This window comes from Theobroma cacao, chromosome 9 (genome assembly GCF_000208745.1).
Source record: "Theobroma cacao cultivar B97-61/B2 chromosome 9, Criollo_cocoa_genome_V2, whole genome shotgun sequence".
In the NCBI taxonomy this organism is placed as follows: domain Eukaryota; kingdom Viridiplantae; phylum Streptophyta; class Magnoliopsida; order Malvales; family Malvaceae; genus Theobroma; species Theobroma cacao.
In genome coordinates, this window is record NC_030858.1 from 9,497,153 (window position 1) to 9,513,342 (window position 16,190).

The 16,190-nt window shown below is 32.8% G+C and overlaps 2 protein-coding genes across 3 annotated transcripts; one reads left to right on the forward strand and one right to left on the reverse strand.

Moving 5' to 3' along the window:
• LOC18589074 (WAT1-related protein At4g28040) lies at positions 6,456–9,310 on the forward strand. Of its 2 annotated transcripts, XM_007013894.2 has the most exons (7): positions 6,456–7,061; positions 7,129–7,197; positions 7,292–7,408; positions 7,994–8,222; positions 8,308–8,466; positions 8,561–8,709; positions 8,890–9,310. In XM_007013894.2, the coding sequence occupies exons 1-7, from the start codon at positions 6,880–6,882 to the stop codon at positions 9,122–9,124; spliced, it is 1,140 nt and encodes a 379-aa protein (XP_007013956.1). In that variant the 5' UTR covers positions 6,456–6,879; the 3' UTR covers positions 9,125–9,310. The 2 variants fall into 2 exon arrangements, with proteins under 2 accessions (XP_007013956.1, XP_017983318.1); XM_018127829.1 differs by lacking the exon at positions 7,129–7,197.
• Positions 11,715–13,674, reverse strand: LOC18589073 (tetraspanin-8). Its single transcript, XM_007013893.2, has 2 exons — positions 13,038–13,674; positions 11,715–12,221 (listed from the first exon to the last, which is right to left on the reverse strand). The coding sequence occupies exons 1-2, from the start codon at positions 13,545–13,547 to the stop codon at positions 11,916–11,918; spliced, it is 816 nt and encodes a 271-aa protein (XP_007013955.2). The 5' UTR covers positions 13,548–13,674; the 3' UTR covers positions 11,715–11,915.

The window sequence follows — 16,190 nt, forward strand, 5'->3', positions numbered from 1 at the left end:
ATAATCCCAGTGAGTAAACAATTACCATCAAAAGCATCTAAAGCCGAGTAGATGGAGACAATATAAAAACGTTATATCTCAATAATGTTCATAACACAAAACTCGTTTCAATCTATACCAAACAATTTTTTTTCATCAAAATTTCTCGGCTTATGAATTTTTTAAACTTGGCCCCTACCAATATCCTTCTCCCGGGTACCTTCGTCAAGGTATCCCACTGAGACCACCAAGGCTGTTCAATGACCTATACCCATAAACATGTTTTCACATCTAACACACAGTCGTTCCTTGGCGTTGGCTAAGTCTCACTCTCACGTGATGGCCCGAACGTGAGGTGCACTTAAATCATACCTCAGGAGATACTTCACCCAACATCTCCCCCCGGAGGTAAGTATATAATTAAGTTACCGTGCCCCTCTCATAGGCAGTCCACGGAAACCCCCACCTCTGCAGTGACCGTTTAATATACCACCAGACCCATAAAAATTCCAGTAGCATAATATGGCGAATAAAATGTAATCCAGTCTACCAAGACCAATCCAAAACTGTTCATGTATTTCATGCCAACCTCAAAAATTTAGCCATCATGCTACCATAATGTCATAAGCCACAATTTCAATAACATATAAAATCATAAATTTCAACACAGTCTCCATATACTCAATTTTCCCAAAACAATATTAGTTTTCAAAACCAGTATAAATCTCATTTTTTATTAAAAAATATTTTAATTGGAAAACATAATATTTTATAATTTAAACTCACCATTCAATAAAAGCATCAAACAAGTATAATTACTCTAGATATTTAAGACGATAAATTGTCCACTCACAGTTCTAGGAGTTGATGTACTCCTAATCCCAGCCATCAAGCACAATTTTCTGTACTTTTACCAGTGTAATTTGCTCACCACCTATCCACAATGTACAATACATAATTCACCACATCAATGCTTGACCATTATAAAACCAATTCAGGCTTGGTATATATGCATGATATGACATGCAACTTATCCGACTACCGCTTAAATGCGATGTTGACCTAATTCGGCCTATTACCCGATTAAATTACTAACGCGTCCAATTTAATCTCAAATTAATTTTTTCAGTTTCTATACCTCAATTGCACCCAAATTGACTTAATGTTCCTTAGTGTGGTGTAAATTATCAGTCTTGATAGAAAATTACGAAAATACCCCTAGTGGGTAAAAATTCATATTTTTGCTCCGAAAATTCTCATTATTTTTCTAAGCTCATAATTTATCATTATTCATCATAATTCCTCAAATAAACATCAAGATCAGCAGCCAATATTCCCCTAGAAAATTCAGCCAATAATGGTAATGGAGGAAAATAAATTCTTTTCTTGTTGTTTTGTTCCTAAATATGTTAAACTAACTTAAAACACTAACATAACTTAAAATCAAATTAATCTAACAAGTTTCTCTCTCCTAACCCATTTTTTCAGAATTGAATTCATCCTCAAATCACATGATTCAACCATGGAAAATGATGAGAAATGCATGGAAATGATAAATCTCAAGCTAAGCTTGAAAAATCATACCTTTAAACACTTGATTTCTTGAAAAATCACACTTTTTCTTTGAATTTTCTCACTCTAGGGTTTGTTCTTATTTCTCTCTCTCTCCTGCTGGTTCTGGCTGACCATCCCAATGAAAAATTCTGGAATTTTCAAGCCTTTTAATAGGCTTAATAAAATATTATTATTTTATTTACCTTTTGAATATTTTATTATTTTATTTTTTTCTAGCCATCTTTTTTACTTTCTTTTTCTACCACTCAATCCTCTTCACTTATCCATGTCCTCCATGAAATTTCTAGACTTTTCCAAAGTTTTGGTGGAGCAAATTTTAAAAATTACACTTTTGCCCCCGTAAAGTGAAAAATTACATTTTGACCCCAAAAACTGAAAAATTGCCCATAGACATATTTTTCATCCCTTATACTCATACCATTCTCTAATTTGTCAAATGTGATCTAAATTCTCTCAAAATCTCAAATTTTGTTCGCGAGTGGAAAAATTACAATTTTACCCCTAGATAGTGAAAATTTCGGTTTGACTCCGAATTGATCCTCGAACTCCTAATTACAGTTTTGAATCATCCCTGAACTGTGAAACTCTTAATTTCACCTTAAAATTCCTATTTGAACTAGTTCGAGGCTTAATCGACTTAATGATACCATTAGGGGCAATATCGTCTTTTAACGATTTTTTGAACTTCCTAAATATACAACATTCTATCGAGCATGTGAATGACATTATAATTATTTTACAAAGCAGGGTTTGACACAATATTTCTTAATCCGAATAATATTTTAAATCAATTAATACAAAATAGGGAATGTTGTAAGCTTAAAGTAGAAATATAAAATATTCATGCTTTTAAAATATATATAATATTTATGCTTTTAAAAATAAACTACATAATAGTATAAAACATGTTATTTGGATTATACCGAAAATGAAATTTTTACCTGGGTCGTGAGAAGTCGCAATCTCAACTTAATTTTCTTAGGTGAGGGATTTAATTTAAACTCCACCAATATGATGGTAGGGAATTAATCTTAAGTCTTAATATTTTAATTCAAATAAAAAATTTTTCTTAATGAAATGCTAAATATATGGCATAAAAGACGATAAATATCGAAATTAATTACATGTCACCATCATGTTATTTATCTGTAATTGCATGCATTTAGATACATTTTGTACACAAGTGGAGGCCTCGATGATAAAACTTTTCAAGAAGCTTGTGAAGGTGAGTTTGATCAAAAAATTCCTAAGTGAAAGGATATCTTCGAGTCCCACCGGTACGATGAGAGGGCTCAAAGAATGTTCTTATAAAAGGCATTTACTTGTACTAGAGTTTACATTCATGAAAATATTATCCCGCTGATGGGATTTTCTTGATAAGCTCACGAATGCAAGTTTTCCTAAGTAATTCCCTAAGTGAGAGAGTATCCTCAGATCCCACTAGTATGATAGGTGAATTCGAGAAATATTCTCAATAAAAGGTTTCTATTTGACATTTATCGAGATTTATGCCATGTATTCTATAATTACATCATGTGCATGTCACACCCATAAATCGAATAATGGACTTTAGGTTACGAATAAAATAAAAAAAAGAATAATAAACAATGATTAAGGAAATACAAGAATAAAATTAAAATTAAGCTTAAAATAGAATAACATATGATTAAATGGTACCGTTTGTGAAACGGGTGTCACGAGAGTGCTAATCCTTCCTCATGTGTAATTGTACTCTTGAACCTAACTCTAAAATTTGTAAACCAAGTTTTTGTTTTTTAAACGAACCTAAAATCAATTTAAGATCTCGTTGAATAAAAAAATTTTAATAAGTGGCCAATCGCACCTTATAAAAAAATTGATGGTGACTCTCAAAATTTTCATGTTGAGGTGAACGGGTTCCCAAATCCACAAGTAACAACGGGTAGATGTATGGATCCACATATATCTCCTTGAATACATTTCAAAAATGTAGAAGATTTAGTCTCAACTTTAGCTGGCAATCCTTTGTAATTAATTTTCCTTGAAAGTAAGTAACGCATGAGAATTTATCAAATTGAAAAAAAAAATTATTTTTCAATGGATACCCACATGAATTTTCAATAATTTTTTGCGTTATTATTGATCTAGGATGACCCAACTAGTCATGTCAAATATTAAAATCATTAGTAAACTTCTGATTTATTATAGCATGAGTTTCAATCATACTAATATTTGTGTAGTACAATGTAAAGAACAAAAAGGGTAATTTTTTCAACACACACTTCTTACTCGAAATAATAGATGTAATATAGAGATATTAATTGTCGATTTTATTCATTGTCTCAATATGATATCCATTCAAACAAATATCTTTTAAACTTAATAAATTTCTTTAAGACTTAGTTGAAAATAATGCATCCTCTATTATAAACTTTGTTCCTCCAAGAATTAAAATATTAGCTCTTCCAAAACCTTCAATTAATATTGTACTACCAAATATTATATTGACATTGATTTCTTCTATTATTAAGTAGGAAAAATATTTCTTATCTTAAATATAGTGCGTGTTTTAACACTATTTGCTAGACATATATCTGTATCATTGATCTTGGATCCAACCAGATGGATATACATATTTTAAAATAAGATATACAATTAAAAATTTTCAAGTTAACATAAAGAACATTAAATATAGAATTTATTATTAAAATATATAATAAGAACATATCATTTAAATATAATGAGAACATATAAAAATATTTTCATGATAGAATTATATTAAAACACACCAATAAACTATTAAGAAATTTCATTTTTAGATATTTTTACAACCAATTAGATGATCAATTCTTCTGTCAGAGTGGACAAGAAAAACAACAACTTAAACAAAATTTGTTTCAATATTTTTTTATTTTAGCTTTTAGTGATGCTTGATAAAATCCAACAAGTTGTTTCAACATACGACAAGTGTGCCTTTCATACCACATCAATTACAGACGCTTTCTATATTTCTTTTATTTTGTTTACTTTTGTTTTTTTTTTTTTGTATCAATTCAATATTCATCCACTTCTTGTGATTAAATATAGTCTTATTATTAAAATAGTGATTAGTGTAACCACCACAATTGTAATAATTATGATGACTTTTTTCACATCCATAACCATAATTATTAAATGAAGTCACATTCACTTTAGGGAATGTACGAGGTTCATAATTTTTCATTAGTGGCTTGTTATTTTGCTCAACCATAAAAAGACATGAAATCCAAAACAAACCGTATTTTTAGATTACCCAAAGTATAATATTCTCCACTAATTTAAAATAGATACCATACAAGGCCAATTTCATATGTTCAATTCAAAAATGTCTTATGCAAAATCTTATAGTATAAAAGAAAGATTTACATATACTAAGTATAATTACGTTTGAAATTCAAAAAAATCATGTATTGAGCAAATAATATTCCAATACCAAAATAAAGAGATCATATATAATTATATATATTTGCATACTCAATCCAATTTAATAAATCAAAGGATAAAATATGATACATACTACATTATATCAAATTCAATATTTGATTTAATAAATCCAGAGACAAAATATAATATATACTACATGATAACAAATTCACATTTAAGTTAATTTTTATGGATGAAAATACCAAAGAAATATCAAGTCACTTACCTAGCTCGCCAAAACCAAAAATTAAAGACTAATCATTGAAATCCTTTTGAAGCTTGAAAGAATTGGAACTTCAACTTTGAGATGATAATGAAAACTCAATGATACCAAAACTGGAGAGATTAGAGAATCATGCTGATAATGTGTTATAAAATATCACCTAAAACAACAACTATGAGAGAAAAGCATTAATAAAGTAAAAAGATCTTATTTGAAAGTGTGTATTTACAAATTAAATAAAGGGCTTATTTATAAGCTAATAACCTCTTATTTAAATAGAATTTATAAGATAAAAATAATGCGTAGGAATTTAATTTGAATGGATTAAATCCTAATTTAAATTCAATCTAATTTACATCCAAATTTATATATATATATATAATCAAAAATAAGAGTTCAAATCATATTACACTTTTGTGTTTGGCCTACTGAACTGTTTGGCTTATCTAGGCTACCTGGCCTGATCTAAAATCTTAAGACATGATACATATATTCATAATAGTTGAGATTTTAAATTAAAAAGAAATCATCTTCTAAATTTATGTGCAATATTTCGCAATCCTATTAATAAATATAACTTTTTAAAAAAATTATTTTAAATATATATATATATTATTTATAATTAATTTTTAAAAAATTATTACTGTATCTTACGATATGATACAATACTCGATATTCGATACTTAAAAATAATATATACAATATGTATCTCTATTTAACAACTATATATGAAAGCAATGAAAACATACACAATCATTTAGTCCTCAATCATAATTAAGGTATCCTAAAAGATCCTTATGTATCAGTCCGTATTAAACCTTTTACTTTAGGAAGATTACTAATTTTCATAACTTTAACCATTCAAACATGTTCACATGCTAGCTATAGAGCTGCCAATCTAGAGTCCAAATGTACCACACTCGTGAGAGGAAAGGATGCCAACCGGTTATTTAGGTCCACTTGGGAGTGATTTTTACTTTTGTTTATTTGTCACTGTATTATATGATTCTTTCTCAAAATTAGATATGTATTGTAATTTTGCGAATAAAAAATAAATAAACAAAAGAACCGTAACTGAAATTAAATATTTCTGAACGACCGAGCTATATGGTTTGATTATTTTAGTCAGTTGAGTGTATCCTTCTAGATCCTTCTTTCCCTGTGCATGTTAAAATATTAGCCTCATGCTGCATGCAAGACAAAGCCAACCCAGAAGAAGAAATAAAAAGAAACAATAGACAATTAACTATCATACACTGGCAGAATAGGTTCAAACCTCCAACTCAATAATTCACCAGTGCCAATCCTGATTACATCGGCAGCACGTTAAAAATCCCATCTCTTGTAGGGGACAATGCATAGCTGAGAAATTTGAAAATTCTAGTCCTTTTGAGTTTGAAGCGTTTCATCTCGCCGCGTCACCAGATCAGTTACATTTTGTTTTTTTTGGCAGGCTATTGTTGTCTAATCAATATGCTCGTCTTTATTTTGGTCTCTTTTGTCTGTAGTGAATTACTTTTGTTTGTCACAGCTCAGAACTTATCAACTTGTCTACCAACTCTCCCCCTTTATATGCATGTGTTCAAGCTCACGGTGGTCCATATATTAAAGCTTTAAGGTATCAAAAGCAGTGTTTTCAGAGACAGGCTGATCCAACAAGTATGGGAAGAACAGATTATTACAAGCCTGCTTGGGCCATGATTGGACTACAGTTCATCTATGCAGGAGTTGCTCTTTTTACAAGAGCTGCTCTCCTCAAGGGGCTGAGCCCCAGGGTGTTTGTAGTCTATAGGCAGGGGATAGCAACCTTGCTCATTGCACCTATAGCTTTTGCGTCAAGGAGGTAAGTGCATATCTTTATTTTTTGCCTCTCTCTCTCTCTCTCTAATTTTTCATGTTTTTGTTGGCAGAAAAAATTCGTCCAGGTGCTCTTTGGGGTTGAAGAGCTTTGCTTGGATATTTCTGGCTTCTCTTCTTGGGTGAATGCTGGCTTCAAAAATGTGTTTCCTTTTCTATGTGAATAAGTTGGTGAACTTTACTGATGATTTCTTCACAATTAAATTTTGTTTGCAGTGTTACGGCCAATCAGAATGCATATTTTGAGGGGCTCTACTTGTCATCTTCAACAATAGCAAGTGCGATGACTAATCTAATCCCCGCAGTCACCTTTGTTATGACTGCCATTCTTGGGTAATATGCGCATACTCAACCGGGTCTTAAGAATCTTTTGGACTGGATATGCAAAATAAAACAATTTTATCAAAAAAAAAACTGGGGAACATTTCCATAGGTCCTTGATAGGTAGAGTTAGTTCCTCATCAAACTTGTTGAATCCTAACCAAATACTTAATTTAAATGCTATCATTTGGACACAGTACGCTGAAAATGACACTTTTCAATGCCGTCTCCAGATTAGATTGCCCCCAGTTTCAGGAGAGCTTGGCCTTAACAATGCTCTGCCAAATTAAATGATTTCATTCTCTTAATCCAAGAGCCTTATTTTGATCTGTTATCATAGAAATATTGTCAATGTTTAAGCCTTGGCAGTTTGCACTTGAACTAAGGATTCTGCCTGTTCCAATAATAACAACTTCGATCTGTCTCTTCATTGATCATTTCTAGACCTCTACATATTTCTGCTTAGGTAGATTTATGTTTTTGGTGTCCTTGCATAGTTGTTTAGACTTCAAAAAGGGTATGAAAGCTGGAGCTTGAGAATTCGCCTCTGCTTTTGAACTGTGGGTCTCTTAATATTTTCCCAATCTCGATTTTTAGGCTGGAGAAAGTTCATATCCAAAGCTTGACCAGTTTAGCCAAGATACTGGGAACAGTAATCTGTGTTGGTGGAGCCATATCCATGACATTGCTCAAAGGCCCAAAGCTACTAAACACAGAACTACTACCACCTAAGTCTTCGTTCAGCCCGGGAGGAGAAAATTGGTTGCTGGGTTGTCTACTTCTACTTGTAAGCAGCTTTTTCTGGTCACTTTGGATGGTCTTGCAGGTATTTTCCCCACATATTCTTCTATAATCGACTTTTAAGTGTATAACAACTAGATCACTAGATTCTCTTTCAATTTCCGAAACAGGTCCCAATTTCAGCTAGCTGCCCTGATCATTTGTATTCATCTTCTTGGATGTGTTTCTTGGCCACATTGGAATCAGCAACAGTGGCATTTTTAGTAGAGAAAGATCTAGAAGCTTGGAGTCTGAATTCATATCTAGAGCTTTCATGCTGTTTATTCACGGTCAGCACTCATTTCTCTACACTCTACTAACGTTTCTAGTCATGTTCATTTCAGACCCTAGGATCTTAATGACTTGAATATTTTCATCAAATAGGGAATTGCTTTGGCGGTGTCTTTTTTTGTTCAAGCCTGGTGCATTTCACGAACAGGTCCACTCTTTTCTGCAATGTTTAATCCCCTATGCACGGTAATTGTGACTATCGTTGCTGCTGTATTCCAACATGAGGAGACATATATTGGAAGGTACCTAACTATCTCTTCTTTTCAGGGAAAGAATGAAAACTGATGCCATCTAATAGCAGTATCTTTTTTTTTTATCAATTTCTTTGACTATGCTCCATACGATTATGAGGTATTATTAATGCTGCAGCTGTTCACATTGTGCGTAGTTGTATATCTTACGTCTGGTTTGGTTTACCTCAGCTTGGTTGGCGCTTTTGCTGTGATTATTGGTTTATATATTGTCCTATGGGGTAAAGCTAAAGACGTTGAAGAGATCAAAGAAGGGATGGATCCAAAGCCGCTTAACAATCAGACAAAAATCGTACAAGTCATAATGGACGAATCCTCTGAGAAGACTAGTAAAATTGATCTAGAAGAACCTCTTCTGTCTGATAAATCAACTAAGGATGATGATACTTGGATGAATCATAAATGACCAACAACTGTTTAAAATTTATTTAAGAAGACAATAATGCATTTGTCTCTAATTAGGAATGTCCTGTTTGAAGCTTGTGTGGAACGAACAGGATTCCCTTGCCAGTAATTCCCATTCAAACAGAAGATATCAAAACCAATTTGTTATCAACTTATTATATATACAGTAAGTGTATGATTTTGACTATTAACTTATTATTTCTAAGAATTGTTTTACGGTCATCATTATACACAAAGTAATGAGAACTATCAAAAAGAGTAAAACAACTTTATCAAGTAGGCAAAAGTGAAAGAACTCAAAATAAGTGATAAAGTTCACAAATTACTTTCAATTTTAAGATTTTTTAAATAGTTAATTTGACCTGAAACTTAGATGTGGAAGTAATTAAGAAGTTTCTTTTGAATTTTTCCTTAAAGTACAAGTGTTTTGCATTTTCTCTCATTCTCAAGAAATACGTCACACGTTGTTAAGTGTTATTGAATTTCACTATGTTATTAAACCAAAACGTCTACCCACTACCCCATATATGTAAAGGACCAACGTATTTTCCAATGATGAATGTGTTCTTCCATAATGGACCTGTTCTTCTCTTAGCAAACATGTTCTTCCATAATGGACCTATTCTTGCCATGATGAATAGGTTCTTTCTAAACGTGCTCCTATGATGTCCAATAAACACTTTCTCACAAACTGCTTCAACAAATTATTTCTGCTTGATAGAGAAAACTCTTGGCAATTCATCAAGGACGATGAGAAATTCAACAATCCCCCTCTCTAAGGTACTCTCTCAAGCTCTCTCTGAACTCTTTCCAAAATACTCTTTCTTTTAGTCAATCATTTCCACCTTATTCTCTATCATGCTCCGCCACTCTTTTTCCCTAATTTGTATCCCTCACATCTTGCCGCAAACACTCAACACTTTCAAGAGCTGCTCTAGTCTTCCTCTCCATCGTTTCCACTGCATCTCACTTTACTTATTGTAACACTACCTCTCTCTTTATCAAAAGAATTTTTTACATTTTGACAACTCTACCAGAAAAGAGTGCTTGCCTTAAGTATAACCTCACAAAAGAGAACTTTGTGCTATTGGAAGACATGGACGGTTCCACCAGTATCCAAGACTCACCTATTCCATCCTATATCCAGGACATGATGAAGTTACTCTAAGCTTCCCAAGAAATGATGCAAGTGTTGGAAGACTACAATTCACAAATGATGGAAACAATTGTCCAACCTGTATCCTCAACCGCTACAACCTCTCAGGCTCAACCCAGGCAACCTAACAGTAGCAGCAACAAAACTAATGGAAGCAACAACACGAACAACAATGGAGGAAATGAAGAAAGCACAGTTGATGTAGTAACTATCACAAATCCAAATACAACTAACCCCTCTGTCAATGGCAACTCTATTATAATAATTTTATCAACCACTACTAAAGAAGAGCTCTTGAAGCTGCTTTGATCAGAAGAACATGAACATGAATTTTTTGAAATTTGACCTCAAACTACTATATCCAATCAATGGAATTGCTAAGCCATATCCTAAGGACTACACTAACTCTAAGGTCAAACAATTAAATGGTAAGTCCGAGGATGTTTGAGAAAATGTATGAAGTTTGTGGAGACTTTGAGATTAAGGAGATGATATATGAAGTTCTGGAGCCAAATGTGCAGGATGTTGGGAGATATCCAAGTGAAGTAGAGTATGCACGTAGTTCACTTTCAATTTATGATGATGATGATAGATTCACATTTGTTTGAGGCCCAAGTAACCATGTAGCTCACTTTCAATTTTTGATGACGATGTACTTATATTCGTGAGGCCCAAAACTTGGACCTCTGGTGCGTCAATGTAAATACAATTATTTAATCCTCGAATCATATGAAAGAAACTAAGAAAAGGATCACATTCCCCAAAAAGATTTGAGTAAAATGAGAGCAACTTTTCATCTACCGATCTTTAAGCCATTGAAACACTAATCCACGCGCAACATGGCATCAGTCATCACTTTATCCAGGAATATCTTTCTCAACAGCACTCAAACCACTCGTTTACATTTTGTATCTATGATTCCCACTCAAAGAAATGTCCAAAAGTATAAAGTTTTTCTGTCCTTTAATGAGACAAGCATCATTTTGATTTAGAACACGCAGGGACCATTGCATTAACTAGTCCTACCCACTATCAAAGACCCCACATAACCTTACCCAGATTGAAAAGTCATTCTAATACATTACCTTGGGTTCCTACTTCCTATCAAATATCAAATATCCAATGACCAACAACCATCTTTGCCCAGATATTTTCATTTGCTTCAAGTCCTTGGATTTCAGGTTCATGAAACCTAGGAAAATAAGGCAGAAATAAGCCAGGTATAAAGATCATAAACCCACACCTTTTGGGATTCTTGTTTAGGTGACCCACAGACCTAGCTCTTCTTGCCCAACAACCATTGTTTGTCAACACTCAAGAGAATGAAAACAGGAAAATTACAACATTATTATGAGCAAATTTCTGTACAGGAACTTGAAATCATCAACATTGGCACCAAATGAATTAATAGAACAATAAAATTGAGAGTGGGAGCTTTTAAAAAGCATATAAACGATCATATATATATATCCAAAATGTTCAAAGAACAACTAGATCACTGATAGAAAGCTATACACTAAAAGATCCAAAAGCAAACATAGACATTAAAGTACAGTGCAGAAAATACAAGCATATCCAACAAAACTAAACCCTCCGTGCCGACGTCCAAAATGGGAAACTAAAATCAAAGACAACCTCAAGGCTTCCACCCTTGATGATAAGCATTGTCTCTCCTATTGTTTCTAAAAGCACAGCAGCCAACAGAGTAGACAACAATGAGGAAGACAAGGAATACGATGTTGACAATCGCCACCTTCTTCCAAGAGCTCTTGAGGTTGTCTATAAATCCAGCCTTGCATGACTGGCAATTGAAGCATAAAGTATTCAGATTGTTATCCCACAAATTGCAGTCAGTATTGGTGAAGTCGCCGTTCGTTTTAGTCCAGTTAGTTGGCCCAACATAGGTGAATTGACAGTCGTTTGAAGGCTTACAGCAACCAGACTGCAATTACATAAACAGATTAGAACACGGGCCAAGGAAATAGCACCAAAGTGGCTACAACAACAAGAACAAAATACAGTCCATGTATAGGAGTCAAAACATGAGCACAACAGAATCATATTCGTTAAAATTGTGACAAACCCATATCTAATTCATTCAGATTGGTGATGATCGCTCTCTTTAATAAGTAACAGGTGAAAAATCCTATTCCTAGAGAAATAGAAACTTAGAAAGCTATGGTAATCTTACAAAGTAGAATCTATACGTTAAAATGTTCCACAAGAAAAGTGGAGAACCCTTTTTATCATAAAGTTGAAATTAACATAAAGTTATAGATTACCCTCAAAACTTTATAAAAGGATAGAATTAACTTTAAAAAAAAAAAGAATTGATACCAGACCCCCTTTATGCATAAAGTTTCATAAAACAACCAAACAGTCAATTACTTTTCTTTGACTAAAGCAAAATTATAAGACTAAACATCTTTGAAATTCGCAAGTTCGTTTCTAAACAAAGGACTAAAAGATTTCAAATCTCGTCATTAATATTGACAGTTATCACTTAAGAGTCGCAAGAAAAACATTTATGATTATCTCTCGCCTAAAGTTCATGAAAAAAGAATTCGATCTCCAACAAATACATGAAAATCAAAATTTCTACAACATCCCGATCCAAAATTTTCCAAAATTTAAAATTGGATCTCGAAAGAAACCCACGCTATGGACAAAATGAATTAAATTTTGAACCAAAGTAGAAAAAACTAAAACGAGAGCCCCGATCTCAGAGAACCAAAAAAGAGGGGAAAAAAAATCATACCTGAACGGCAGATAAGTGCTCCCTGTAAAACGCCTCGACAGTATCATTAAGATACTTGTCACGAAAATCAGTACAGACTTTACTATCAACCAAACAGCTCTTAATCTTATTCCAATTCTTCTGATCAGTAACTCTCTTCTGCAACCAGTTTGAGTAATCCCCGAGTCGGTATTCCTTATACCCTTTCCCAGACAACACTTCTCCCGCCCCTTTATTCGTCACCGCGAAAGCAAAGATCGTGAAGACGATGCCGAGTACGATGAGGAGGAACATGACGACGAGGTAGAGCCAGAGTAGCCACGTCACGCGACAGCACGCCCCGATTAGTCCCGCGAGTGAGACAACCATGAGGAAGACTCCGATTACGATAAGGGGCTTGTCTAAAAACCGCTCGCATTCCGTTACGCCTTCTCGGCTCAGCCAGATGCCGGTGCCGAGGATAGGGATCGAGAGGATGAATGTTACCAAGTTGAGAATTCCAACTAGATTGTTGCTCAAGCGGAAGGTCATGGTTTCAGACTTTTGGTTGGTTCTCTGTTTTTTTTTTCTTTTTTTTTGGTTTTGGATGAGGAGAAAATTTGGAGAGAGAAAGACGTTAAAAGAGGAAAGTGAAATTGGAGAGAAAGCAGTGTCCGGAGGGGGTTTAAATATGAGGAGAAGGAATTCGAATTTGAAAGGGAAAACAAATTGAAGAAGTTACAAAGAAAGTTGTGTGTGGAGACCGGGAGGTTACTGGCAAATTATTGACACGCGCTGTACACGTTTTCTAAATGCTGGCAAGTGGGGGATGTGACCTGATTTGGATTTTTTTGCACGTAGCCAAATGGATATGATTTAGTTTTAAATATATTAACTAACTAGTGAAGATTGTTGTGGGCAAAATATAGAATATTGTTTTAAATATATTGCAGTAGAAAATTGTTTTTTTAAAAAACTTATTAATGGCATTGCATTTTCTGATTTCTGGACTGAAACGCGTACGCCGATGCTTGATGTAGATATTTATTCTCCTTTTTTATTTATATGATAAAAGTATATAAATAAAACCATATTATGACAAATCTTTCTAATTAAGAACTTCATAAATACATATGTAGTTTCTTTTCTCATATTTATTTCCTTGTGCAAGTTTATTTATTGTAATTTATGCTTTCCATTTCAGTCAAAATCTAATTTATGGGTTGAGAATTAAGATAACAAAATAACAAAACATCTTCTTTTTTTCCATTCAACGAGTGAAAAGCAAATTAGTAGTCTTTTAATCCTAATTATGCGAATTTAAATTTCAAATTGTTTTCTTACTATATTTATACTAATTATTAATACCATTGTTAAACTTAATATCGCAAGTCACCTCATATCAATTCAATTGATAATCTATTCTAGTTCACAAAGAAATATGAAAAAGTAATATACATATATATATATATATATATACACCAAAAAATTATATATATTTCATTTTTCAATTTTTAAAACTTAAAGTATAAGAAAATATGATGGTAGACAATTTTTTGCTTTTGGTTTGTCCTTATTAGTTCTGAAACCTCCATTGCCTCAAAATTTTACAAACCAAGCAATTATAGCCGTTTTAAATAAATATTTTGATAGTATTAATTTATTTTTTAAAAAAATTATTTCACAGATGCAACAGCACATTTGACAATTTTGGGCTTAAAAAAGATGACAAAAATAAATTGAAGAACTAATTAACCAACCATGGTTAATGGGTCGCCCCATAGCTCCACTGACACAGAGTCTAATCGTTTGTGTTTACTGGGGATGGTTTGGTCAAAGTCTGTCACCCTATTATTTTACAGCTATAAAGGACGATAGCATTTCCCAACAGCAGCCGTTAAAGCTAAGCCGGCCTTGTTCATCAGCCTTACGTCTTTGTGTTGTCTAATTTTCACAATGAGAAGTGATACGCTGCACCGCAAGTCAAATTACCTACACGCAACCAAACCACGCGTCACTCTGATGCAGCCTACCGATGCCGACGGTGTTTGATCGAGTCGCCCTCCTACTCGTACCTTGCACGCGTTTTCCTCCTAGAAGAGAAATTGCAATTGACATGTTGAAATTTTAATCAGCAAGGACTGAATTCGGACTTTAAAAAGCCAATTAGCTTTATTTTGAGACTTACTAATAATTTCTTGTAGATGTTAATTTCAAATATATTGTCGTATACTACAATACAACAGAAAATATTAATAAGAAAAAGCTAGTTAACAAACATTGACATGTTGAACAAATTGTTTTGTTATATTTATAACTTTTACGTGTGTGTGAATTGAAGTGAAAACTAGTTGAAATTCTTGCAAAACACTAAATTGTCTAAAAGATTGCAATCCTTTTTGCCTTGTGGTTCCATGGTTTTACATTTCAAGCGTAGCTAGATTTCATGACATTTCTAACAAGGTAGTAATAGGTGGCGTGCTAAAAAGACACGTGTTTATTTTCATAAAAAAAAAATTCTTTGATTTCTTATGTTAAGGAACTTTGGTTATATTCACGAAATAACTCCCGTTACAATAACATCTTAATAAATTAGATTTCAATTTTTTTTTTGCTCGATATTTTTTTTATTTTACAAAAAAATGAATAGGCAAGAGAAAACAACAATATATAAAGTGAATAAATTATAAATATATAAATTAACTGGGACATAAATCTTATTTGTGAATTTCAATTGACGTAAAGCATTGTCATTTTTTTGCAAAATTGACATCTTATACTGTCATTTTATTACGTTAACACAAGTGTTCAAAAATGTATAAGGTGATTAGAAATTACATAGAACCTATACACTATTATTATTACTATTTATCTTAATTGTTAGTTAAAAGATTTCAATGTAAATTATTTTTATTAATTAATAATCATGTAAAACTGTACTATTATAGATTTTAAGTTTAAGAATGTGGACGTACAAGTGCTCTTTGAAATTCAAACTAGTGCAAAAGAAATTAAAAAAGAACATAACTAAAAGAGTCGGAGTCGTTTGAAATTAAAACCTTTTGTGTTATTAATCTTGTTAACTAGATATGTTAAAACATAATAAAACACTAAAATGTGAAATTCTGCTGTGTTTGCACATGCTTGGAGCAATTCCCCTTTTTTCTTTGTAAGTACAATTTTGAGGAAAGTGGG